We start from the raw sequence: 27,945 nt of genomic DNA, 5'->3' as shown, positions 1-27,945 counted from the left end.
AGTGACTACACATTTACAGTACATACTTGTAGATCTGCTATTTTCAAACATTTTAGTTATTTTACTTTTGGTACTTTAAGTACATTTTGATACCAATACTTTTGTACTTTTACTCAAGTAAATTTTGAATTCCGGACTTTTACTTGTAACAGAGTACTTCTACATTGCAGTATTGACACTTTTACTTAGAAACATTTGATTACTTTTTCCACCACTGCCCCCAATATGACTATTTTTTTCCTATCGATTACTCACCCCAGAAACCTGAATTCATGGAGATCTTTTTGTTTTTGTCACGTTCCTGAGCCAATAATTTGATTGTCTCCATTGAGTCTCCCGCTGGAGTTTTTCCATGCAAAAATGAATGACCAGAGCAGGGGGGAGGGGGTTTAAATTAATACCAAATTTGGGTGCATTTTTTCCCCCCATCACATGGAAAGTAAAAAACTAATCTGCAGATACAAGGTTTCTGCCAGACAGTGACGACACTGACATTACACTGCATTCCAAAAACAATCCAAACATAGTTTCCTAATGAGTCTACAAGTGCTGTAAGGTTTGAACGGTATTATCCAGACCCAAAAGAGAACCCACACTAGTGGAAAACCTTGTGAAAATGAATCTACAAGCTCACAGCTATTTTCACTATTTCTTAAAAGCATTTTTCCCCCCTCTAATTAATGGATTTTATTTTTCAAAGAATTCTTTTGAAAAACGTTAATAACGTAATAATAAAAAAAACGAAATGTAGGAAACAACAAATAAAGGGGTATTTATACTCCTGACCCATAAAAATTGGTCCGCGACCCACATATGGGGCCCGAGTCCCGATCCACTGAAACAGTGGTATAATGAGTCTCAAAGTGCTATAATAAGGTCTGAATGGTTCTATAGTTGAAGGTAATACCTCTCAGACTAGAGGAGACATGCTCCAGGCTTCTCTCTCTGAAAGCCCTGCAGAGTGAAGTGCTTCTACAATATAAATTCCTCTGTTCTCTTACATTACTCGTGCTTATGCTCACAAGAGCATTTACATATGCATTTGCATGGCAAGTAGCCTACAGTATATACTGTATGAGCGAAGGTCGAGCATATGCAATGTTGCACGTGTATGTCTGTCTGTCTGTGTGTGTGTGTGTGTGTGTGTGTGTGTGTGTGTGTGTGTGTGTGTGTGTGTGTGTGTGTGTGTGTGTGTGTGTGTGTGTGTGTGTGTTTTGCATTTTGCGTTACTGTACTTAACTTTCTATCAAGGTCACCCCACCCCCCCTCCCCTGAGGACGCAGGCGGACATCTTTCCATCCCAGTAGAGAATAGAATAGAATATTTTAATGCCAACAGTTAAAAGTAACACGGTATCACCAATTAAAAGCGCCAAAATGGTTGGAATTCACACACACACACACACACACACACACACACACACACACACACACACACACACACACACACACACACACACACACACACGCCGAAGCTTATTTCACATTGTGGTCCATTTTAAAACATCTAACGCCCCCCAGACTATACAAACAACAGTGTGAAAACACAAAAAAAAAAACTAAATATAGACAGTAAAAAAAACTAATGACAAGACTTAAAGGGGAAAAACATCTTATTTTCTATCAATTACACACCCCATGACGCCTTCATTTCATGGAGATTATTTTGTTTTGGTCGCATTCCTAAGCCAATAATTTGATGACCAGGTGTATTTCCGGTAGGAGATACAAGAGACTCCTCTGAGTCTCCTACCGGATACATTAGTGTCTTTCAAATTATTGTCTCAGGAATGCGACAAAAACAAAAAAATCTCCATGAAATGAAGGCTTCATGTGGGGTGTGTAATTGATTGAAAATACGTTTTCTTTGGGTGAACTACTCCTTTAACAAAGGCAAACCGAGACCAAGGACACAAGTTTATCAAAGTCCATAGGCTTTATGCACAGCAGCCATCATTTTAGAAATAATTAAATTGGGCCTCTTCCTTACTTCCAATGATACTAATGAAGGCTCTGTTCCATTTAGTGTAGTACAGTGTTTCTCAAACTTTTTTTTATTTGTGTAACTCTCAGGTCCCGTTTAGACGACAACTTTCTCTCTAGAGAAAACGGCAAAATAAAATATCAGAAGCGCCGCTGATCTACAAGCTCACAACGTGTCGCATTTGCGACGTGTTGTGAGCTTGTAGATCTGCTATTTTCAAAAAGATCTTGAAAAGAAAAAGTGAAATTATATTTGGAATATATATATATATATATATATATATATATATATATATATATATATATATATATATATATATTTTTTTTTTTTTATTCAGATGGGGGTCTGTGGAGAAATACAATAGTTTGACATGCACATGTTTAAACAATAATAAAATAAAATAAATCGACTACACTTTAAAAACAAGTCGGGGGCTTCAGAGGTGCGCTCCCCCACTTCCAAAATTAGCACTACAACACTGGTAGCTTATAATAAGCGGATATGGCAACGCTGTGTAGAACCACACTGCATTGGTGTATGTAAATAAACAGCTGTGACAGGAAGTAGAACGGAAGTGGTTCTACACATGCGTATCTGGCAGCGCGTCACAGCGCCACCTAGCCACCTGGCATGCACACTACAGCGTTTTCAATCACTGTTGCGTCTCCGTCTAAACACAGAATTAAAAGTGAGAACGCACTTTCGCACAGTCACTTTGCTGTTTTCTCTAAAGACCGTTGTCATCTAAACATGGCCTCAGAGTTCCACATCCGTAGGGGGCCATTTGAAACCCCCTCGAGGAACAATCAGGGTCCCTGGACCACACTTTGAGATCCACTGGTGTAGCAGAGGGTTTCCAGTGAGCCAACATGCACAATATCAGCACCCTGACTGTGTTTGACCATGAATGGAACAGAGCCTTCATTAGTATCATTGGCGCGCGCACGCACACACACAGGCGTAACCACTTCAAACCTGTACTTGACCGGTTGACCCGAGTCCCTCATGGCTCAAAGGTACCAAGGGTACTCAACTGGTGGCCCGCGGACGAAATCCAGGCCCCTGGGGACCTTTCTTGTGGCCAGTGGAGCACATTCCATATACCAATGTAAAAACACATGATGTCAAATGTCAAAAGTCATTATTAGATGGTTGGTTTGTCCAATATCAAAGGTCAAGTTTGTAGCATAGGGGGGTGAATATTTTGAATGTTTTTCGTAACCGTTAACCAAAACTCGTTAATGGGTAAGAACCCATTAATTCGGCTAGTATTAAATAATTAAAACTTTAACAGTTAACCATGAACCGAGTCATTTGACAATTTTCCCTCTGCCTAATCTAACTGAATGCCCCTGAGATACAGTATCTTCGCCAAAAACGGTCGATCTACAAGCTCACGTTGAGATTGTAGATCACCTATTATGACTTGCCCAGAATGTGGGGCCGCTAGCGTTCAAGTGGTTAATAAAAGGAGATATGTTTTCACAGAGCCACATTCTACATTCCTCAATGGAAAAGGAGCTAAAGGCAGACTGCTGTCTGTCTGTGAGCCGCTCAGCCCCATGGCCCTCTGGGTAAAAAGCAGTGGTGGAAAGTAACTAAGTAGATTTACTCAAGTACTGTACTTAAGTAAAACTTCGAGGTATTTGTACTTTACTTGAGTATTTCCAATTTCCAATAGTTTTACTTCTACTCCATTACATCTTAGAGGCAAATATTATACTTTGGTCACTAGTTACTCTGTAGATTTTGATTATTATTACTAAACATACAATAACCACTTCAGCCCTATACATTTCGGCCATTTGAAAATAGCCGATCTACAAGTTCACAATGCGTCGCAATTTTTGTGAGCTTGTAGATCTGCTATTATCAAAAGATGTTTATACATTTGAAAACTGGGTAATGGGACATTCTGCACAATGAGTACTTTTACTTTTGGTACTTTAAGTACATTTGGATGCCAATACTTTTGTACTTTTACTCAGGTACATTTTGAATTCTGGACTTTTACTTGTAACAGAGTATTTCTATATTGCAGGATTGATACTTTTACTTAAGTAAAAACTTGAGTACTTTTTCCACCACTGGTAAAAAGCCATGACAGACAGAGTGTTAGTGGAAAAAGCCGGTTGGCACGGAGGCAGCGCCCGCAGTGAGGCAGCGCCCGCAGTGGCGCGCCGCCCTCGGCCAAAAGCTCAGAGATGGCCTTCAACAAAAACCCACGAAGCAAGAATGGATGCCCACCTCAAAAAGAAGAATTATGCTGGGATTCAACGCCAGGGCAGCCAACCGGGTTTAGCTTAAAAAGCCCCAAAACCATCCGTGTATATTTGTTCAAGAGTCGGGAGCCGAGCGCGGAGTCTGGTCAGAAATAAGGGACAACGACGAGATTATGCAGAGAGAGAGGAGGGGAGGGGAGGGGAGGGGAGGGGAGGGGAGAGGAGAGGAGAGGAGAGGAGAGGAGAGGAGAGGAGAGGAGAGGAGAGGAGAGGAGAGTCCCGCAGGTCTCCATCTCTGCCCGCTGAGCGAGTGGGAACAGAGTGTTAATAGGCAGCCATGGGAGCGCGGAGGGAGCGAGAGGAGGCTCTGTTCTGCTCCCTCCGCTCCACTTGCCTAGAATAGGGAAAATGAGTCTAGTTATACGGCTGGGCTGCAGAGCAATGGAGCAGACACTCTGTGCACTTGTAAAAGCAGCTGTGTGGCCGGTGTGCTCAGACAGTGTGTGTGTGTGTGTGTGTGTGTGTGTGTGTGTGTGTGTGTGTGTGTGTGTGTGTGTGTGTGTGTGTGTGTGTGTGTGTGTGTGTGTGTGGCCGGTGTGCTCAGAGAGCAGGGCAGGCCTGCTGGGACACAGGCCTCTGTTTTCACACCAAGGCACACAGAACTATGGCCACATGATGTGCTTTATTCCTTCACGTGTGAACAGAAGAATACAGCATACTCTCATGCTGCGTTCACACTGGCAGATAGAGAGCTACATTCTACCATTGGTTTTCAATGGAAGCGACATGAAGATACAAAGATACAGGCTGCCATTCATTAACTTGGACTTCAATGCCAATGACTTACAGTGGTGGAAAGTAACTAAGTACATTTACTTAAGTACTGTATTTCAGTACAATTTTGAGGTATTTGTACTTTACTTGAGTATTTCCAATTTCCAATACTTTTACTTCTACTCTTCTACATCTCAGAGGCAAATATTGCATATTTTACTTGTAACTTTTACTTGTAACAGAGTATTTCTATATTGCAGTATTGGTACATTTACTTAAGTAAATCATTTGAGTACTTTTTCCACCACTGATGACTTGTGACTTGTCTCCTCTTTTGACTTGAGAGTTCAAGTCACTTAATACCTTCCAAAAAAGTCCAAATGTTTAAATGTTTAAAAAGCGTCCCACGAAAAATGTATTCAATTCATATATTTCGCTTCATCAACTAATAATGTTATTAGTCAGAAATCCCGTCAGTGACACCTATAGTGTGATGTAGTAGAGACTGCTGCAAATGTTGCACATAAAGTTGTAAAGGTAAAACCCTGTCCTCAAAGAGGACATTAAAAGTACAGTATCAGCACTATGTTCTGTTGGACTGGAAGTACCTTTGTTTAAAAAGGAGGCGCCGTTCTCAATCCCAAGATGAGGCGCGCCGTCCCGATAGGAACCAGTGTTGATTTTGTCGACTAAAACTATGACGAAAATCTTTCGTCAGCTACCTTTTTCACTGACGAAAACTAAATAAAAACTAAGAATAAATATATTGACAATTTCGTCAACAAATAAAAACTAAAATGTCAGGGAGGGAACTAGTGGAGAAGAGTAGAACTAGTCATTTTATGTTTGGCTGCGCTCAGGTGCTGCGCTCTGAAAATAGCAGATCTACAAGCTTGTGAGCTTGTAGATCGGCTATTTTCAGCATGCAACCAAGTGTAAAATCAGCCATTACGATGCCATCAAGGCACCGCCAAAATACATTTTAGTCCTATGACTAGTTCTACTGGATCTCTTCTCCACTAGTTCCCTCCCTGACATTTTATTTTTTATTTGTTGACGAAATTGTCAATATATTTAGTCTTAGTTTTAGGCATCGTAGCTTAGTTTTTATTTAGGTTTCGTCAGTGAAAAAAGGTAGACGGCGAACATTTTTCGTCATAGTTTTAGTCCACAAAATCAGACTAAATCAATTGTAGATTTAGTCGACTATAATCTTATATTTAGTTGACTAAAACTAGATTAAAACTAAAACTTTTCAGATGACTAAAATATGACTAAAACTAAATGAAATTTTATTCAAAAGACTATGACTAAAACTAAATCAAAACTTGCTGTCAATATCAACACTGATAGGAACAGAATCGTAAATCATCACTAACAGCACGCAACGTCGTGGGAACAACCGAAACGTCAAATAGCGCCGTGTCGGGAAATCCGTCCCGAGCCTCTAGTGTGAATGCATTGGTAAAAAAAAATAACGTAGCCTTCCCCTCCAAACGAGAGGCGATAAATACTGACTTTGAGTACTGAGCCAAGTATCCATTGCATCACAGTGTTCAAAGTTAAAACCGCAAGAGGTTTCCCTATTATTTTTGCAATAAAGTAACAATAAACACAGCTTCTAATGCCACTACACAGCACTGTCATGCAGAAGGAATGTCGTGGCAAAAGGCGTGCACACACACACACACACACACACACACACACACACACACACACACACACACACACACACACACACACACACACACACACACACACACACACACACACACAATATGATGCCACTGTTTACAGCACATCTGACCACATGGGAACATTCCTTCAGTTTGGACCGCTGCAGTGCGCTGGCGGACGGACAGAGAGGATGTCCTCAGGACTTTGTACGCTGTGGTCTGGGGTCCAAAACACCAGGACACAACATGTCCCAAAACAAGATTAAAACTACATTAAATACAAATAACAAAAGAAACGATCGCATGTCTGTGTGCATATGTGTTTGTGAGTCTTTCTCTCTCTATCTGTGTGTGTGTGTGTGTGTGTGTGTGTGTGTGTGTGTGTGTGTGTGTGTGTGTGTGTGTGTGTGTGTGTGTGTGTGTGTGTGTGTGTGTGTGTCTGAACGACGGAGACAGAGAGCGAGGCTCAGAGAGAGACACAGACAGAGAGAGCGAGACAGAGAGAGTGAGAGTGAGAGTGAGAGTGACAGAGAGAGAGAGAGAGAGAGAGAGAGAGAGAGAGAGAGAGAGAGAGAGAGAGAGAGAGAGAGAGAGAGAGAGAGAGAGAGAGAGAGAGAGAGAGACAGAGAGACAGAGAGACAGAGCCAAACTGAATGCTATTTAGCTCTAAACAGAGAATACACACAGTGGCAGAACACCTGAGCACTGTGACTGATCCAAAACTAAGAAAAACGTTGACTATGTACAGACTCAGTGATTACAGTTTTGCAATAAAGAAGACGGACTGTGCACCCACTGCACACAAACTAACCACCTGCCCACTGTACCAAGACATCACAGACACATACTGACCACCTGCCCACTGTACCAAGACATCACAGACACATACTGACCACCTTCCCACTGTACCAAGACATTAGAGAAACATACTGACCATCTGCCCACTGTACCAAGACATTAGAGAAACATACTGACCATCTGCCCACTGCACCAAGACATTAAAGACACATACTGACCATCTGCCCACTGTACCAAGACATTAGAGACACATACTGACCACCTGTCCACTGTACCAAGACATCACAGACACATGACTGACCACCTGCCCACACTGTACCAAGACATTAGAGACACATACTGACCACCTGTCCACTGTACCAAGACATCACACACACATGACTGACCACCTGTCCACTGTACCAAGACATCATAGACACATGACTGACCACCTGCCCACTGTACCAAGACATCACAGACACAGGACTGACCACCTGCCCACTGTACCAAGACATCATAGACACATGACTGACCACCTGCCCACTGTACCAAGACATCACAGACACAGGACTGACCACCTGCCCACTGTACCAAGACATCACAGACACATACTGACCACCTGCCCACTGTACCAAGACATCAGAGACACATACTGACCACCTGCCCACTGTACCAAGACATCAGAGACACATACTGACCACCTGCCCACTGTACCAAGACATCACAGACACATACTGACCACCTTCCCACTGTACCAAGACATCACAGACACAGACTGACCACAGATTACAATGACCCAAGGAGAGTTTGAAAACATGACTAATGACAAAAAAACAAATATGTTGGGTGAAGTACAACCAGTGGTGTAAAGTAACTAAGTACATTTACTCACTGTACTAAAATACAATTTTGAGGTACTTTTACTAAATTGTCTAAACTTTTACTTTTACTCCACTAGAGGCAAATATTGTACTTTTACTCCACTACAATTATTTGAAAACTTTGGTTACTAGTTACTTTGCAGATATGCATTATTACGTTATGAAACATACATTACCCACTTTAGCCCTATTTTATACCTGCTGTAGGTGGCCGGTGACTTTGGCCAGTTTCACTTCAAAACCTTTGCATCATGCATGTCACACAAACAGAATGTGATGCGTTTGGTTGATATAACAAGTTTGTCCATATAGAGTCCTATCCACAAATCCACCATTTAACTTCCACAATCCACATTATCAAAACCATCGGTGTTGTGTGCTGGATTCGAACCAACATCATCTCGGGGTCACGCGCTCCATGCAGGAGGTGTGGAAGGGGAATGGCCAAAGTCACTGGCCACCTACTTGTAGCATTGACGTGTTGTGAGCTTGTAGATCTGCTATTTTAAAACATTTTTCTACTTTTACTTTTGGTACCAATACTTTGGTACTTTTACTCAAGTAAATGTTGAATTCCGGACTTTTTCTTGTAACAGAGCACTTCATTACATTGCAGTATTGATACTTTTACTTAAGTAAAACATTTGAGTACTTTTTCCCACCACAGAGTACAACAATGTGCAAACACAGCAGCAAGATGTGTGAGCTGTTGTGACACGAGAAGGATGTGTAATGGAATTACAACCACCTTAAAGACTACAAATCATTGTGAGTATTCCTGCACTGTTCCCACAGAGTGACCTGGGGTCCATAGAAACACTGTACATACAAACAGAGCGACTACCTTTTCAAGTTAATAGAAAACAATGAAATACTGCAGTCGTTTGTTTCAAAAGTTTATCCCAAGCCAACTTTCCTACGTGGATCTAACTATTCCTGACAGAAAATGCACAATTCTTATGCTTTTGAAAGATTGCAACGGAACACTGCTCTGTTTACACATTTCTCTGTTCCCATTTAATTGTCCGTACGTTGTTTTGTTCCACTTTGGCAATGCAAGAGTATGTTTTCTATTGCCAATAAAGCCCCTTTGAATGGAATTGACACAGGGAGAGAGAGACACAGACAGATGCACGCGCGCACACACCCACCCACCCACCCACACACACACACACACACACACACACACACACACACACACACACACACACACACACACACACACACACACACACACACACACACACACACACACACACACACACACACACACACACACACACACACACACACACACACACACACACACACACACACACACACACACACACACACACACACACACACACACACACACACACAGCTATAGACCAATAAGGGCCAACAGCTCCCTTGGGAAACTAATGAAAGTCTCAAACACAGGAAGTGGTTTTCAATGACAAAGTAAACATTTCCTGGAAGGACAAGCAGTGTCACCATAGGCACTACAGGCTTAATGCATGGACTTTATATTAGAGACAAGCAGTGTGATGATGCTACAGGCTTAATGCATGGACTTTATATTAGAGACAAGCAGTGTCATGATACTACAGGCTTAATGCATGGACTTTATATTAGAGACAAGCAGTGTGATGATGCTACAGGCTTAATGCATGGACTTTATATTAGAGACAAGCAGTGTCATGATACTACAGGCTTAATGCATGGACTTTATATTAGAGACAAGCAGTGTGATGATGCTACAGGCTTAATGCATGGACTTTATATTAGAGACAAGCAGTCTCATGATACTACAGGCTTAATGCATGGACTTTATATTAGAGACAAGCAGTGTGATGATGCTACAGGCTTAATGCATGGACTTTATATTAGAGACAAGCAGTGTCATGATACTACAGGCTTAATGCATGGACTTTATATTAGAGACAAGCAGTGTGATGATGCTACAGGCTTAATGCATGGACTTTATATTAGAGACAAGCAGTCTCATGATACTACAGGCTTAATGCATGGACTTTATATTATCCAGTGTTAATTTTGACAGCAAATTCTGATTTAGTCTTAGTCTTTTGAATAACACACCATTTAATTTTAGTCCTATTTTAGTCTAGTCTTAGTTGACTAAATATCAGTCTTTTAGTCGTTTAGTCTTAGTCTTAGTCAACAAGTAAGACGCGCGAACGCGGGAAGCGAACGCAGCTCGAAAATAACAATAAGAAGAATCGAAAGGAATGAGCAATTGTACAGAAGTGGGTGGTACAGTTTTTGTCTTTTTTTAATTGTTATGTTTGTTTGTTGTTGTTTTGTTTTTTGTCTTTGTAGTTTTTGAAATGTGTTTGGTTTAGGCATGTTGCAGGCTGTTGTGCATTTTAATCTGAGCATTGTCTACATTCCTGCAGTGTCGACTGAAACTAAATACAATACAAAATTGTATTTAGTTTCAGTCATAGACTTTTGAATAAAATTCCATTTAGTTTTAGTCATATTTTAGTCATCTGAAATGTTTTAGTTTTTGTCTAGTTTTAGTCGACTAAATATCATCAGACTTTAGTCGCCAAAATACATTTTAGTCGACTATAATGTATTTTGGCGGTGCCTTGATGGCGCCGTTATGGCTGATTTTACACTTGGTTGCATGCTGAAAATAGCCGATCTACAAGCTGTTGCAGCGCGAGGCGTTTTGAGCTTGTAGATCTGCTATTTTCAGAGCGCAACACCCAAGCTCAACCAAACATAAAATGACTTGTCTTTTAGTTCTACTGGATCTCTTCTCCACTAGTCCCTCACTAACATTTTAGTCAGGTGTTTATTTGTTGACGAAATTGTCAGTATATTTAGTCTTAGTTTTAGTCATCATAGCTTAGTTTTTATTTCGTTTTCGTCAGTGAAAAAAGGTAGTCGACGAACATTTTTCGTAATACTTTTAGTCGACGGAATCAACACTGGACTGCAGGCTTAATGCATGGACTTAAGGTGCTGCAGCACTCGGCATAAAAGTCGGGCGCGGGGGGGGAGAGCGCTCAAACAATTTACATTTATTTTGACTTATTAGAGACATGCCACAGGCCTGTTGGAGTAGAGACAATTCATTTACATTAATTAGAGGCAAGCAGTGTCATGATAGGCCTGTGGAGTAGAGACAATTTATTTTAACGTATTAAACACAAGCAGTGTCATGCCAAATGCCTGCCGTAGAGCAGAGAATGTATTTTTTATTTGTTTCATGTCTGCTCAGGTGACTGATAAAGGAACTACATGACAACACTCACAGGAGAAGAGACAGACAAAAACGACACCATTAATCTTCACAGAACAAGCATGTTACCGCTGATAGTGCATTGAGTGTGTGATGGAAGCGATGATTATAGGAGAAAATCAAACTAGTTCTCAGGGCCTTGTACACCAAAAATGTCAACTCTCCAACACTCTGATAAGAATATCCGAAAATAGCCGATCTGCAAGCTGACAAGAGCTTGTAGATCGGCTATTTTCCAACACACGGCAAATTATAAAACCAAGGCTTGAGGGCCCGAGAAATCAAACCCCCGCCGAGCCAGCAAGAGACAAGCTTCCAATTCGTCTGCATATCTATCAGGCCAGTGTATTGCAGACAGGCACTCCAGAAATATCATAAATAATTATTATTGGAGACATTCCAAAGATTTCACAGCTTTCAGCGGCATATCTGCCACGCTTCTATCTTATTCGCCAGCAGAATTGATTGGAAGATCGACACACACACACACACACACACACACACACGCACACACAGCACTCTAAGAATTTCTCATTAAAAGTGACATGTCAAGGTGCTTGGAGAGACAATCACATTACTGTGCAGCAACACATTTATTCAGCCGATACCATGAGTCTTTTATCGTCTTTTTTCAGTTCACATGTGGCAAAAAACAAAAACCAAGAGTAAAAGGCCAACGCACGAACTGACTTGCATAACAATCCATCAGCACACACGTTCGGTTATAATTTCCACCCGCCGGACGTTTCAAAAAAAGTAGCAAACTAAAAATTATAGATGTCAGAGTGGACTTGAACCCAGAATTCCTGTGTGCTGGACAGTCTCACGCACATGGCAGGGTCTCCGTCCCACCCACCCCCCCCTCCGTCCCCCCCGAATCTGTATAGAAAAAGCCCAATAAATCAAAAACACAAAGAAAGCGGAACGCTTTGTGGACCTGACCGGCCCCGTTCCTATCCACCACTAAGCACCTTGGCTCGCTCTTTCAAAGGCCTTTTATATTCCTTGACTGGAGGAGGAAATGTTTGGGGGGAAATAAATGAACTGTTACATTTTGGCCAAAGCCAGCCAGCCAGCCAGCCAGACAGACAGACAGACAGACAGACAGACAGACAGACAGACATTTAGAGGGAGAGGAGAGGAGAGGAGAGTGGAGAGGAGAGGAGAGGAGAGGAGAGGAGAGGAGAGGAGAGGAGAGGAGAGGAGAGGAGAGGGGAGAGAAGGAGAAGAGAGGACTATAGACCATATTCACACGGCGGCCATGTTTCTATGAAGTCAATGAAAGTAGCCACCCCAGGTGGCGGCACTTTCAATGTTAAATTCCAATATGGCCGCCGTGTGAATATGGTCTATATCATGCACAGTATACATCTGCTGCTATACACCTTTATATCTTATCTCAGGTACCATGTGTAAATATGTAGATAATTTGTTGACCCCAACCCCACCCCCTCTTCTTCTTCCTTCTCTTTGTTTCTATGGAACGATACGATACGATGGGAACTATGCATGAACACCAATTTCACCCACTGTGTTACTCTGTAAACCTGTGATGTGACAATAAAACTGATTCTGAAGAGAGGAGAGGAGAAGGGGTCATGGGGGTAGGGGGTGGGGGAGCAGGGTGCAGGTCTAATCACAGACAGGCCAGCAGCATGGCTGTCATTAGGCCCTGCAGCCTGGCAGACCCCATGCCGCTCTAATTGGCAGCAGCTCTGTGCTAACAAGCTCTGCTAACCAGCGGGGGACAAGAGGCTGGCAGAGCCAGCTGGTTGGTGCCACCACCATCTCTACTGTCCACCCCCCCACACACACACACACACACACACACACACCTGACCCATTAGAGGCTGATGTCTCTTTAATGAGAGCCATAAAACTCTGCAGAGCTAACTGCTGCACCTCGGCCTTTAGTAGCTTTTTGTTTAGAGTGAGACCCTGCCCAGTGATTCTCTAACTTTTTCATGTCAAGGACCCCCAGTTTACTAGAGGTGTGCATTGGCACTGCCCTCATGATTCAATTCCATTACGATTAACCAGGTAACATGATTCACACTTTTCTATATTACTGCAGAACATGGCAACTTTTTCATCCGTCAATACAAGAAGTCAGATATACTGAACAACATACTGTATACATCTGGCTGCTGCTCTGTGCAATTAAATGGGGTTCCATTTGTACACTCTAGGAGTTATGGTGGTTCTTGACACTAAAAAGTTTGAGTATTACTGTGCTACCTTAAATTGAACAGAACTTGGTCATTGTTTTTTTTTCTTCTTTTTTTATCCCACAATTTTGTAACCCTTTTTTTCACCCAGTGCCAATTGCCTAAGCTTGTAATCCTGGGCGCTACTCTCCCTCTGCCAGCCTGGGGAGAGCCCCGAACTGAGCTCATGCTTCCTTCAATGCATGAGGAGTGAGCAGGCCGCTTCTTATCACCTGACAGGGTGACCCTGGTCATTGTTAACACCTTTGAAGGAATATGGCCAATATGGCTGCTATGCATAGAGCCTACTTAACTCTCAGAAGGGTACAAATGGAACCAAATGGGCCCATTTGGTTCCATTTGTACCCTTCTCAGCGTTACAGAGCCACGCAAGTCCATTTGGTTCCTATAACTCTCAATCATTTTAGCAGGGGGACCCCTTGCCAGCCCCATCAAAGACCCCCTGGGGTTCCCCGGACCCCACTTTGAGAACCAACCGCTGTAGGGTCCTTTTTTTTTTTTTTTTCTTTTGTTATTGTTTCTTACAAATCGATAACTGATGCTTGGGAACAATTCCTTTGGCTTATTGTCCAATAACCAGACCGTGCTGCTGCGGAGCAGAGCCCACTTCCTCTCCCCATTTCCTCTTCCATGTGCCTTCGCTTACACACTGCAGCGGTGGAAAGAGTACAGCATTTTTGTACTTAAGTAAAAGTATCGATACTTGCAATGTAGAAATACTCTGTTACAAGTCTGGTATTCAAAATGTTACTTGAGTAAAAAGTACAAAAGTGTTCAAAATATACTTCCAAGTACCGAAAGTAAAAGTACTCATTATACAGAGTGTCCCGTTTCACAAGGTATCAATCATTGTGTGTAAAATGTATTAAAATCTTTTGAAAATAGCCGATCTACAAGCTCACAACGCGTCGCATCGCAACGCGCTGTGAGCTTGTAGATCGGCTATTTTCAAATAGCCAAAGTGTATATAGGGCTGAAGTGGTTAATGTATGTTCTGTAATAATAATCTAAATCTGCAAAGTAACTAGTAACTAAAGTTTTCAAATAATTGTAGTCGAGTAAAAAAGTTCAATATTTGCCTCTGAGATGTAGTGGAGTAGAAATAAAAGTATTGACTAAGTTAACTTGAAATACTCTAGTAAAGTAAAAGTACCCCAAATGTTTCACTTTAAGTACAGTACTTGAGTAAATGTAATGAGTTACTTTCCACCCACTGACACACTGTTGTAATAAAGAAGCAATAATAACAAGCAGATGACTCTCTGCTTGTTTCCGAAGCGTTATTCTCTCTCTAGAATAACGGAACAATGACAGGACGGGCTCTCCGCTGAGTCTGTAAGGCACGTCAGGAGATTTATGGAGACTTTAATCGCTCCGCTTCCAAATGGATCTCATCTGGAAGCAATAGCAGACAATATTAACATGAGGAATGGAAGATTAACAGAGACCAGGGCGGCGCGTGTTTATCCAAGAGGACAGAAGGGGGGGGGGGGGGGGGAAGAGAGAGAGAGAGAGAGAGAGAGAGAGAGAGAGAGAGAGAGAGAGAGAGAGAGAGAGAGAGAGAGAGAGAGAGCAGCTCAGAACTCGGACCGGCGCCTTCGCAATGTGTCTCTGATAGATACAGACAGATACTGTACTGGCAGCGGTGGAAAGTAACTAAGTACATTTACTCAAGTACTGTACATGAGTATTTCCAATTTTCAGTACTTTTACTTCTACTCCACTACATCTCAGAGGCAAATATTGTACTTTACTCCACTACAATTATTTGAAATTTTAGTTACTAGTTACTTTGTAGATTTTGATTATTATTACAAAACACACATTAACCACTTCAGTCCTATATACATTTCGGCCATTTGAAAATAGCCGATCTACAAGCTCATGTTTTTATACATTGTATTCATTTGAAAACTCGTGAAATGGGACATTCTGCATAATGTCCTCACTAATGCTCATTATAAGGAACAGTTCAGAAACCTGCCTACGTGACATCATCGGTAGGCAGGTTTGGTCATTTCAAACCAGGTACAACTTGTATTCATTTATTATTGTATAACAATGGCTTCTATTATAGCATGCTAACTTTCATGGAAGAGAAAAGGCTGTTGTCTCTATTAACTCTCTCAGTGCCAATGAAATAAAAAAATATGTTCATACTGTGCCAGTATTTTTTTTTTCTTTTTCAAAGTAAAAGAAAAGTGCTTAGGAAGTGAGATACAACCTTTTTCAGTTATAAGTTAAACAAGGAGTGGATGAAGCTGCAAATCTTCAGATAATGATATCTTGGGTTCTGAATATTTCTTTCCAATTTTTATTAATACAACCTTTTTCAGTTATAAGTTAAACAAGGAGTGGATGAAGCTGCAAATCTTCAGATAATGATATCTTGGGTTCTGAATATTTCTTTCCAATTTTTATTATTATTATTTTTTTTTAACTCAGGATTTTTCGTTCTTGGCACTGAGGGCATTCAGAAAAAACTCGGGATATCTCGTTGTGTGGCACTGAGAGAGTTAACTTAAAGGGATAGTTCACACCCAAAATGACTTTTTTCCCTATCGATTACTCATCCCATGGAGACATGAATTCATGGACATTTGATGACCGGCAGTGGGTTCCGGTAGGAGACACAAAGAGTCTCTTTTCTCCTACCGGGACCACTACCGGTCATCAAATTATTGGCTTAGAAATGTGACAAAAACAACAACAAAAAATGTAAGGCTTTATGGGGTATGTGATGGATAGAAAATACGTTTTTTTTTGGGTGAACTATCCCTTTAAGGTTTCATTGGCAGGTTTCTGAACTGTCCACAGTCCTCTTCTGAGACACAGAGTGAGTAGACAAAAACGGTGGCAACTTATAATAATCATTTGTGGGGACCAGTGGTGTAAAGTAACTTTTACTTAAGTACTGTACTTAAGTACAATTTTGAGGTACTTTTAGTATTTCCAATTGTCTATACTTTTACTTCTACTCGACTGCTTTTACTCCACTACATTTATTTGAAAACTTTAGTTACTAGTCACTTTGCAGATATATACATTATTAAGTTATAAAACATAAATTAACCACTTTAGCCCTGTTTTATACCAAGGTTGTTTGAAAATAGCAAGCTCACGCTCTGCTATTTTCAAACATTTTAGTACTTTTACTTTTAGTACTTTAAGTATATTTTTTTACCAATACTTTTGTACTTTTTACTCAAGTAGATTTTGAATTCCGGACTTTTACTTGTGTAGTACTACAGAGACTACAGAGTACTACATTGCAGTATTGAGTACTTTTACCTAAGAAAAACATTTGAGTACTTTTTCCACCACTGGTGAGGACCAATTATATGAAGATAGGTTGAAAATGGGTGAAGTCATCCTTTAAGTAAAACAAAAAGGGAGTACTTCTTCAAGTGCTGCCTCTTTGAAACACATGATCCATTCAAATAACAGAGCGCTTATGAAACATCAACATTGACAGTTCACTAAAGGCCAGACTCATCTCATAAAGCAGCTTCTTAAACGTCCATATTAACCCATTGCATCCGGGAACGCTTACTGTGTCATTCTAGATTTTGTATAACCATCATTTTTTATACTTTGGGCTATTCAAAAATAGCAGATCTTCAAGCTCATAGCGCGGCACCGAGTGCCGCGCTACGAGCTTGTAGATCTGCTATTTTTCGAACATTTGTGCAGATCTTTGAATACATATATATTTTTGAAACAACATTTTTTTAATTCAAATCTTTGCTTAAGGGGGTCCCTGGAACAAAATTATTTTGATGAGGATCGGCGGCCAAATACATATAATTTTTCCTTGACAAGGAAAAGTCTGAGCACCTCTGATATAGCAACAATAGCTTTCAGAAAAATGAAGACATTTGTTGAGACATTTGACAGTTACAAATGTACGCTTTATTAAAAAAAAAAGATTCGCACACATTTTCACAATTAAAAAAAAAATAGCAGATTTACAAGCTCATAGCGTGGCACTCGGTGCCGCGCTATGAGCTTGTATATCTGCTATTTTTTAATAGCCCAAGAAATCTTAAAATGACAAGAGATGCGTTCCAGGATTGAACAGGTTAAAGGCTCACTGCCAACGGGAACGTATGGAGCAACATACTAGATCTCACAGTCTAGCAGTCTATATACACCATGGAACCAAACCAGGAACAGACTAGATCACAGCCATGGGACTGGGACCCCTAAAGGGCAGTATAGTTCACAAACGTTTTCGTGCCAAGGACCCCCAAATTCATATGTATTTGGCCCGCGGACCCCCTCATCTGAAAATGGTTTGCACCAGGGACCCCCCCAGGAGAGGTGAGATTTATGTTAAAAAAAAGATGGGCTATTTTCAGGGAAGAGGTTTGGTGTAGAAGAGAAAAAAGAGCAGACCAATTACAGAGCCAACAGTCAAGTTGGCTCTGTGTACAAATGGGCTTAAGTGGTTAAATGTCTGAAAATGAACGCAAAAGAAATATCCAGCATATTAATAGAAAAGATAATGAGTAAACAAACTAACAAAACATTAATTTACACAACCATGATGATAGTGCTGTCAAACAAGTCTATGAAGCTATCTACGAAATCTGCAAAAAACATTATATTCAATAGTGGGGGGTCCCTGCTTAATCTCTCTCTCTCTCAGCTTAGGGGTCCTTGGACTGAAAAAAAACCCCATCAATGACCCATTAAAAATAAAGAGCCTCAGTCCGCGCATTAAAAAATAAAGAGTGGCGAAACCTCTGTCGAAAAGGGTTCAGAATAAGACACCAATCGGATCGCAGTAACTTCAACTTGGCGACGCCCCTAGTCTCTAAATATAAACTTTCACGACAGCCAAAGCACAAATATCATTTATGAAAAGGCTACTACAGTGAAGTTGGATTTTTTACAAATAAATTATTAGGCTACTTATGACTACAATGTTATAATTTGTTTTAACTCTCTTGGTGTTTTGTTGCATGTGGGGATTATCTGGCGCATGTATCTGTTATGAAAGACAATTTGTATCATGAATAAAACAGCTTGTCCTTGGGCCAGAACAGATATTTAAGTGGGCAAAACCTTACCTGTATTAAATTGTTTATACTATAAACAACATAAACGGTTATAGGGTCATTGTAAGTACATTAATATATGATAGCCTTTCCATAGGAGTAGATATTTATGCTATTTTCCTATAAGGGGATTTTCATTATTTCCAAAAAGAACACAAACAGCCAATAGCATATTAACATTTATGTAATCTTGAACCTATGAGACAATAAAACAATTATAAAGGTTGTTTGTTGTAGTAAAGGCAGCAGTGGTGGAAAGTAACTACTGTAAGTACATTTACTTAAGTACAATTTTGAGGTATTTGTACTTTTACTTCTACTCCACTACATCTCAGAGGCAAATATTGTACTTTTACTCCACTACAATTATTTGAAATCTTTAGTTACTAGTTACTTTGACATTCTGCATAATGAGTACTTTTACTTTTGGTACATTTTGATGGCAATACATTTGTACTTTTACTCAAGTACATTTTGAATCCCGGACTTTTACTTGTAACAGAGTATTCCTACATTGCAGTATTGCTACTTTTGCTGAAAAAGTGAAAAATAAAAATCACACCCAGTGTGAAGAGAGTGGTGCCTTTGAATTAGTGTAACTGGTTGCATCCTTGTGTTGCAATCAGCTGCAGCTGTTGAGGCCGTGCTCAAACGGACGCACGGACGGACCCACACACATGGTCAAGTGTAGGCTATAGGAGTGGCTGGCAGTGGCACCACTCAAAAATGGAATACTTTTTCCACCACTGAAAGGCAGTGTGTTTGAATCGCCCAAGCCTGGTGGCAAAAGCGGGTGTGCCTGCAAAACGCCAGCATGGAATCCTTGTGTGTGAAACAAGGTGACTTTATTATGGGGTGAAACAGCAGACAGACATGTAACCGCATTGATCTCAGAGGGAATAGATTTTGAAGTAGCTCTGAGACATGGCTTTGGTTTCCTTTGATGTTTACACTGACTATACAACTATATAACACCTTGGACCAGAGGCACACACAGACAGACACAGTTACCTTTCATAACGTCACTGTCGGAGCAAGACACCTCTTATCTCCATATTCAAACTTTGTGTTTTTTCGTAAATTAATGCTCTACTTTGTCGTACACAAGTGTCACACTAAAGTAGCAAAAATAGCTGATGAGATCTACAAGCTCACAACGAGTATATCAGCTATTTTCGAATAGACACAGGTTATTTTTTCCCCCTCATTTCCTGAAAGGGCACCATTTTAATATGGACATACGAGGTGTTTCGCATAGAGTGATGCATTCATATGCATATAGAGTGATGCAATATAGTGGCAGAACAATGCAAGGAACCAACTGTGCTGGACTTGTAGAAGACTGATTTATACATTATGTGATCAAGATTCATCCGTCAGTTTTGTTTTCTGAGCGATTAACCCTTTAAGACCAGGAAGGCATCTGTGTGTCATTTTTACATTTCTTTGGCTATTCAAAAATAGCAGATCTACAAGCTCATAGCGCGGCCGCGCTATGAGCTTGTAGATCTGCTATTTTTGAAAAATCATGTCTGCAAATCTTTGAATGTATATATTTTTTAAAGCATCATTTGTAACTCAAATCTTTGCTTCTGGAGGATTCTACAAATGTCTTCTAAATCCTAACAGTTTTTTGAAAAAACCTTCTCATGTCGACCCCCAAAATTATATGTATTTGGCCTCGGATCCCCATTTCAAAATATGTTGTTCCAGGGACCCCCAGAAGCAAAGATTTGAGTTACAATGTTTTGCCTTAAAATATATATATTCAAAGATTTGCAAAAACAATCATGATTTAAAAAAAATAGCAGATCTACAAGCTCATAGTGCGGCACTCGGTGCTATTTCCCGGTCTAAATGGGTTAACTGGCTTCAACAGTTTGCAGGAGTGGCCCGTTTTTGCACAACATGCCACAAATCATGAACAGCAGCGTCCGATTGCCGTGAAACCTGTGCACGCACATTCCCACTAAGGTCATGGAGGAACTGCCACCCCTTTTTTTTTCAAATTGGCCTCATGGTGGCGCTATAACAGGTCGCAACACAGCCCTGGGTAGGCAACCTGGCCTGGCGGGTATATGTGCTCCGAGGAATGCACTTTTCAAGTTTATCCTTTTATTTCTTATTTTCCTTCCACCCCCCCCCCCCCCCCCCGCCACACACACACACCTCTGCTCATTTGTATTTGCATATTTCACTGCATTATTCATGACAGGTCAAGACACTATCCAGCCACAGGTCAAATACACTGCTAATGAGCAACGTGCAGAAAACCTGGATGTGTGTACTGTATGTGCGTGTGTGTGCGTGTGTGCGTGTGTGTGTGTGTGTGTGTGTGTGTGCATGCATGTGCACGTGTGTGTGTGTGTGTGTGTGTGTGTGTGTGTGTGTGTGTGTGTGTGTGTGTGTGTGTGTGTGTGTGTGTGTGTGTGTGTGTGCGTACGTGTGTGTGCATGTGCATGTGCGTGTACGTGTGTGTGCTAACCTTTTGGCCTCTGTATGCAGGTGTGTTGGTTGTCGCTCAAGAAGAATCCGTCTCTGCAGCGACACTCATAACTCCCCATCATGTTGACACAGATCTGCTGGCATCCACCGTTCCCCTCGGAGCACTCGTCCACATCTGCAGGAACACATTTAACAATATGTAATCATGTCCACATTGAGGAGAGCGTGCAAGGACACACATATTGAAGGTACAGTTAAGGTCACATTCACAAAATCATGGTTTAAGCATGTCACTCAGTACTCTATGGGTATAAGTAACAGCGTCTCCGCCATATATGGCGGCTGCCAATTATAGCAGAGACAGCACAATACTTTGCCGGCCTTTTTGGGCATCCCAAGTTGCTGAAACCCTCTAACAACCAGTCTGTGGGTATAATGTCCTAGGCTGCCAAATATAAAAGCAAATAGTCTGCACCTATAGCCCAGCTCTGAGATGGTAAAAGGCATAAAGGCTTCCTCTAGGCTAGAGTCAAAGGAGTCAGGCTATCTCTAATACAGACTCTTCTCTGGACTTTTACCTATGGTGTATTACCTATCAAAGATGTCTGGGTCAAACTGGGCTTGTTTCTGCTGGTACAAAACTGTCTACAAGTACATTAAAAGGTACTGTAAGGGACAGTTTGAAGTGGAAAAAGTTGGATTGCTTCTTCAGTGAACTTTTGTTTTGTCATCAGGATCATTTACAAAAAATGTAAAATTCCCATATCTTTTGTGCAATTAGTGTTTGTATTGTTGATGACATTATTGTGTTAATGCTGTATACTATGTTGATGAATTGAATACAAAGGACCACAATGGAAACAAGACCGCAGGACTTTTTTGTGTTATCCTTTTAGCTTTAATGTCAATGTTCTGACTAATAAAGTATTCAATCAAAACGTTTGTCATCCTGTCCCTATAGTTTAATTGCCAATCCAGTGGATACTCACCTCCCCTCCACCAATCAAATACCAATCAAATGAAAGGGAATCAATAAAATAGCCAGGTAAACAGTTCATCAGTTGAAATGTTTGTGATAAAATGCCAGAGGGGGGTTTGCTCTGTGTATCAATGCAGCGGTTCTCAACCTGTGGGCCGGGGCCCACCGGCGGGCTGTAAGGATAGTGCAGGTGGGGCCCCAAATAATTGGCAAAACACTAAGATCTTTATGATAATATAATATTAACAAAATATAAGAGATGGGGTGGGGAGAGAAAGTGTGTGTGGGGTAGGATAAAAAGCGGTGAGAATCAACCTCGAGTGCACACACACGCGCGCACGCACGCTCTTGTACCCCTGCTCCAGGGCCCGGTAGACCCTGTGCGTTAATGCACTGCTGCTCTGCTACTAGGGTTGGGGTTCCTATACTGATACCGCGAGGGGAAATTCAGTCGCCAAAGACAGCACAGCAGTTAAGCTACAGATTACAGGGCAAGAACAAGTGCCGTAGATGCAGCAGGGTAAAAGACAATCACCATTCAATGCAACAGCATCAATAATTGCTAAAATAAACACAACAATATACAGAACACAACACACTATACACCCTCAGCAGTGCTTGTTCCTCGTTCTTCCTTTAAATCTGCACGTGCACTTTTGACCCATAAAAAATGTCATTTTAGATTTTTGCGTTGGCCATTAAAAAAATAGCAGATGTACAAGCTCACAGCGTGTCATTTCGTGCCGTGCTGCTTGTACATCTGCTATTTTTTTAGAAAAATCTTGAAAGTGTGAGAACTGATTCAGAAGGCATTTGTCGAATCGGCCGCAGGTCTTAAAAGGAGAATTCCCTTTCCTTACCTTTCTAATTTCTATGTGTAAGAAAGGCCATGATTACACAGGTGTTGTCAATAATGATTACTCAGGTGTTCTTACTTCCAGTTAATTGTGTATCATACCAGTCCCTTAACAGGCAGAAGGGCCTTATTGGGCAGTTGGATATTGAAGACCGCTTACTGCAATTATAATTTATTGTGTTCAGGTTAATACAACCCAGAGTGTCGGTCTAGTTTTGTTTGCCTCCAGTACACACCTCTGTGCAGTAGTGATGTGCGGGTCGGGTTTTTTCATGACCCGCCCCGCCCCAACCCGCGACGGAACCCAACCCGCCTCAACCCGCCCCGCGAACCCATATATCAATCTATGGCTCAACCCGCCCCGCGACCCGCGGTGGCAATATATATATATATTATATAACGCTCTTTTAAGTACCCAAAGTCGCTTTAAATGTCTACAGTAGCACAACATTGTCATGGGCTAAATAAACAAGCATGTTGTTCAAAATAGGGTTTTAGTTTTTTTTTGCGTGTGAGAGCGGCTGACCCGCTCACCCGCAGCCCGCATAATTGCCTCTGAAATCCTGACTCGACCCACCCGCGCCGCGGGTTGACCCACGGGGTTACGGGTCGGCCCGCTCATCACTACTGTGCAGTATGCGTCATTCCTGATAAGTGAGTACTTATGTTGTAGGTTTTGTGCTTCTGTTCTTTAGTTAAGTTAACCCTTTAAGACCTGAGGCCGATTCTACAAATGTCTTCTAAATGTCTTCTTGAAAAAACCTTGAATGTGAACCTGTGTGTTCGTTTGGTTTTGTATTCCAGAATCCAGACCATACTGTCAGACTGTCATACTGCTATACCATCACTGTCAACTGTCAGTAAATAAACTCAACTATACCAAGGTGGTCCTGTGTCAATTTGTTCTGACCGACAATCAGGGGCGAGTGCTAAACATCCCCCATATACAGTCCTTTCATTAACCCTCAGCTACACTGTGATATTACTATATCCTAGGACGAGTGGTACAGTAGAAAAATGTCATAACTCCATCCCGAGTCCACCACAGCTAAAAACCAGAGCGGACGGTCCATGCGCTAGATCGCGTGTTTTTATTGCTCAATCTTTTGTTGTCGTTGTTGATGACGTTCATTCATTCATTCATGACAGAAACCTCTCTAGTGTTTGTGTTAGATGCGCTCCTCCCTCTGGAAGTCTCACAAGATGAGATTTCACCCGTGAATTCATCCAAGTCCGTTTGTAAACACTATGACGACCGATTTGGGACAAAAACACTGTGGTGAGGTTTATGTCATTATGAACGTCAGATATAAACAAAATAATTTGAGCGATAAAAATTATCGAATTGTTTCTACAGTACCACTCGTCCTAGGACATAATAGTATCATATAAAGGTAAGGAAAAGGCTAGTCCGGAATTCTCCTTTAATGGGTTAACTTGACCCAACACTGTTCACCTGGCTGCAGAGTGCAGGGGTGTTTTTTTCACGAGGGTGAGAGTGACATGATGACACATTGTTGTTGTCACCGTGGAGACGGCGGTGTTGATGGAGAGTGACACACCGTGGAGGACCAGGCCATACTAAGAGGGTCACAGGGGTCATCCGACAATAACACACTCATCAAAGCAACACAGTTCTGTCTGCTTAGCTGTGTGTGTGTGTGTGTGTGTGTGTGTGTGTGTGTGTGTGTGTGTGTGTGTGTGTGTGTGTGTGTGTGTGTGTGTGTGTGTGTGTGTGTGTGTGTGTGTGTGTGTGTGTGTGCGTGCGTGCGTGCGTGCGTGCGTGCGTGCGTGCGTGCGTGCGTGCGTGCGTGCGTGCGTGTAGATCAGTGGTTCTCAAAGTGAGGTCTGCGGTCCCCCTGGGGTCCTTGAGGGGGGGTCCCCAGCTAAATGAGGAACAATTAAACACTTAAAGGAACACTTCACCCATTTTCCACCTTATCTTCATATAATTGGTCCTCACTAATGACAAGGAATCTTGTTTAAGGAAAGGTCACCGACATCATTTTCTCTATCCAGCAATTCCAGCCGGCAGATTCGTGGCACTGTGTGGCAGTCAGACTCACACCGGAAGGGGGGTGGGGATGCGTGCCGTCACCATCATCCATTCCATCGTTATTCGTTATTGGCAGTTGAATGCAAGTTGTTTTTGCCAAAAAGCGACAGAAAGCACTCAAAGCGGAGAAAAAGGCATTTTCCAAATCCATTAGAATGGAAGTGAATGTGGGAGTTTGTTTTGCGATCAGGTGATTTGCTGCTTCACTGCTTCACTGGGAGTCAAATGGTGACTCATAGGTTAGCGAAGAGCGCCATCTAGCGTCTAACACTGAAAACACCAAAACATGTCAAACACGTCATTGGCATTGAATTAGTTAATAAAAAAAGAGAAAACTATATATTTTTGAAATTACCAAACTTGCCTACCGATGATGTTAGGCAGGTTTCTGAACTGTCCACAGCTCCACCATTAGTGAGGAGCAATTACATGACGATAGGTTGAGAAAATTGTGAAGTGGTCCTTTATATGCCTTCTTTTATGTTTTGGCTATTTTCTTAAAACAGTGACAAATCTTATGGTGGTCACAGACCAAATTATTTTCAAAGGGGGGTCGGCAGCCAAATAAAGTGCCCACAAAAAGTTCGGAAACTTAACTTCGGTCAATAATTTCTCCCCTTTAATAATACCAATTGGTATTGTGTTTTGTATCATTTTTATCGCTGATTAGTCACCTTCACAACAAAGTACAGCTTGTAAGGATCGGGCATTCGTGGAATGAGCAACACAGCTAAACGTGTGGGTAGCGCTCCCTGAAAACCCCAATATGCTTCTGTTGGTAATGGTAATCGCTCTCGTTTTGAGCGACCTGCCAGCACACACCTGAGCATGGGTTCTGCAACTTTGTTGAGTTTGTGTTGATGCTCCGAGCAGCAACACTGCCCCCATGGAAAGATGCCACGTTTGTCCCTTCAGGATAAGGCCCGTGCAGTAGGGCAAGTGGAAGCTGGTGTTCCGTTATGCAGAGTGGCAGCATTATTTGGTGTCAGGCCTGGTACCATTTACAAACTTAGGACCAAGTTCTGTGAGACTGGTGAAGTCAAAGGAAGACACCACCCCAAGAAGACCGGTTCCTCACCTTGCTTCACTGAGGAACCATAGGTTTTCTTACAGAGATTTACAGGCAAGATTCGCACAACGGTAACAAAGACAGATGTCAAAGTTGCAGGACCATGCCAGTCGCACACCTGTGACTGGCACACACCTGCCTGCAAATGGTGTTTGGCTGACACCAAATAATGTGTAATCTGCAGAACGGAACACCAGCTTCACTTGCCCTATTGCACGGGCCTTATCCTGAAGGGACAAACGGGGCATCTTTCCATGGGGGCAGTGTTGCTGCTTGGAATAATGTTATGTTTAGGGTTAATGTATGTTTTGTAATAATAATCAAAATCTACAAAGTAACTGGTAACTTAAGTTTTCATATAATTGTAGTGAATTGTAGTTCCTCAACATTGTACTGAAGTACTGTACTTGAGTAAATGTACTTAGTTACTTAACACCACTGCATGTAAATACACATGAAAATGATGTAGATATGCACATACATTTATCATTTGTACCTAAATCTATAAATGTCTGCAGTTGTTGGTGTGGAAAAAAAGAAGAATTTTCTTTTCTTTTGTTTTACTCTGCAAGGGTTTGGAGAATTCCCCCCAGAAAAGAAACTTAATCTCCAAGCCCTCTTCTTCTCCGACTGGACAAATAGACAGTAAATTAGTTTCGCATGACGATTTCATTAAAAAAAGAGGCTTGTGTACACAGAACGTTATTGATGCGCGGAGCGCCGGGGATGGATAGGGTTCCACTGTGTGTGTGTGTGTGTGTGTGTGTGTGTGTGTGTGTGTGTGTGTGTGTGTGTGTGCAGTGGTGGAAAAAGTACTCAAATATTTTACTTAAGTAAGAGTATACTGCAATGTAGAAATAGTAAAGGTTCGGAATACAAAATGTACTTGAGTAAAAGTACAAACATATTGGTATCAAAATGTTCTTCAAGTACCAAAAGTAAAAGTACTAAAATATTTGAAAATAGCAGATCTACAAGCTCACAACGCTATAAAATAGGGCTAAAGTGGTTAATGTATGTTTTATATTATAATAATTTATTTCTGAAAAGTAACTAGTAACTAAAGTTTTCAAATAATTGTAGTGGAGTAAAAGTACAATATTTGCCTCCGAGATGTAGTGGAGTAGAAGTAAAAGTATATTGGAAATTGGAAATACTCAAGTAAAGTACAAATACCTCAAAATTGTACTTAAGTAAATGTACTTAGTTACTTTCCACCACTGTGTGTGTGCGTGTGCGTGTGCGTGCGCGTGTGTGTGTGAGTGAGGGACAGAGTCCAGGTCTCTGGGGGGAGAGCGGCATATGAAGTGTGACCTCCAAGAGCTACGCCGTTGTCACACAGTGCTGGGAAGTAAACTAAGTACTTTTACTCAAGTACCTGTTGCATGACCAGCACTACTGTTGCATGACAACAGTGCGTGACACGGCTGTCACGCACAAGGGGAGGCGAGCGGTGGCCAGTGGCCCTGTGCCCCCCACACACACACACACACACACACACACACACACATAAACGCATCTGCCACGGTTGTGCAAACGGCCGTTGTGCAACACCGTTCATTAAAAGAGGGAGGAGAGAAAAAAACAACAACGTAAGATTAATAGATGGTTCGTAGCTCTTTGCCGAGAAGTCATGATGACCAGAGTTGTTACTTTCCCGACACAAAGTGGTGGAGGTCA

General features: G+C 41.6%; 1 protein-coding gene across 4 annotated transcripts in view; it reads right to left on the bottom strand.

Annotated features, from left to right (window-relative positions):
- The window catches only part of scube3 (signal peptide, CUB domain, EGF-like 3), a 235,109-nt gene that overhangs the window by 117,699 nt on the left and 89,465 nt on the right, over positions 1 to 27,945 (bottom strand). For all 4 annotated transcript variants that reach the window (XM_080444119.1, XM_080444120.1, XM_080444121.1 and 1 more), the window contains exon 4: positions 21,346 to 21,480. In XM_080444119.1, coding sequence (XP_080300245.1) covers positions 21,346 to 21,480 — 135 coding nt within the window. The remainder of the gene's footprint in view (positions 1 to 21,345; positions 21,481 to 27,945) is intronic.

The sequence above is a fragment of the Gymnoscopelus braueri genome (genome assembly GCF_963280865.1).
Source record: "Gymnoscopelus braueri genome assembly, chromosome: 12".
Taxonomy (NCBI): Eukaryota; Metazoa; Chordata; class Actinopteri; order Myctophiformes; family Myctophidae; genus Gymnoscopelus; species Gymnoscopelus braueri.
This window is presented reverse-complemented; position numbering and strand designations above follow the sequence as displayed.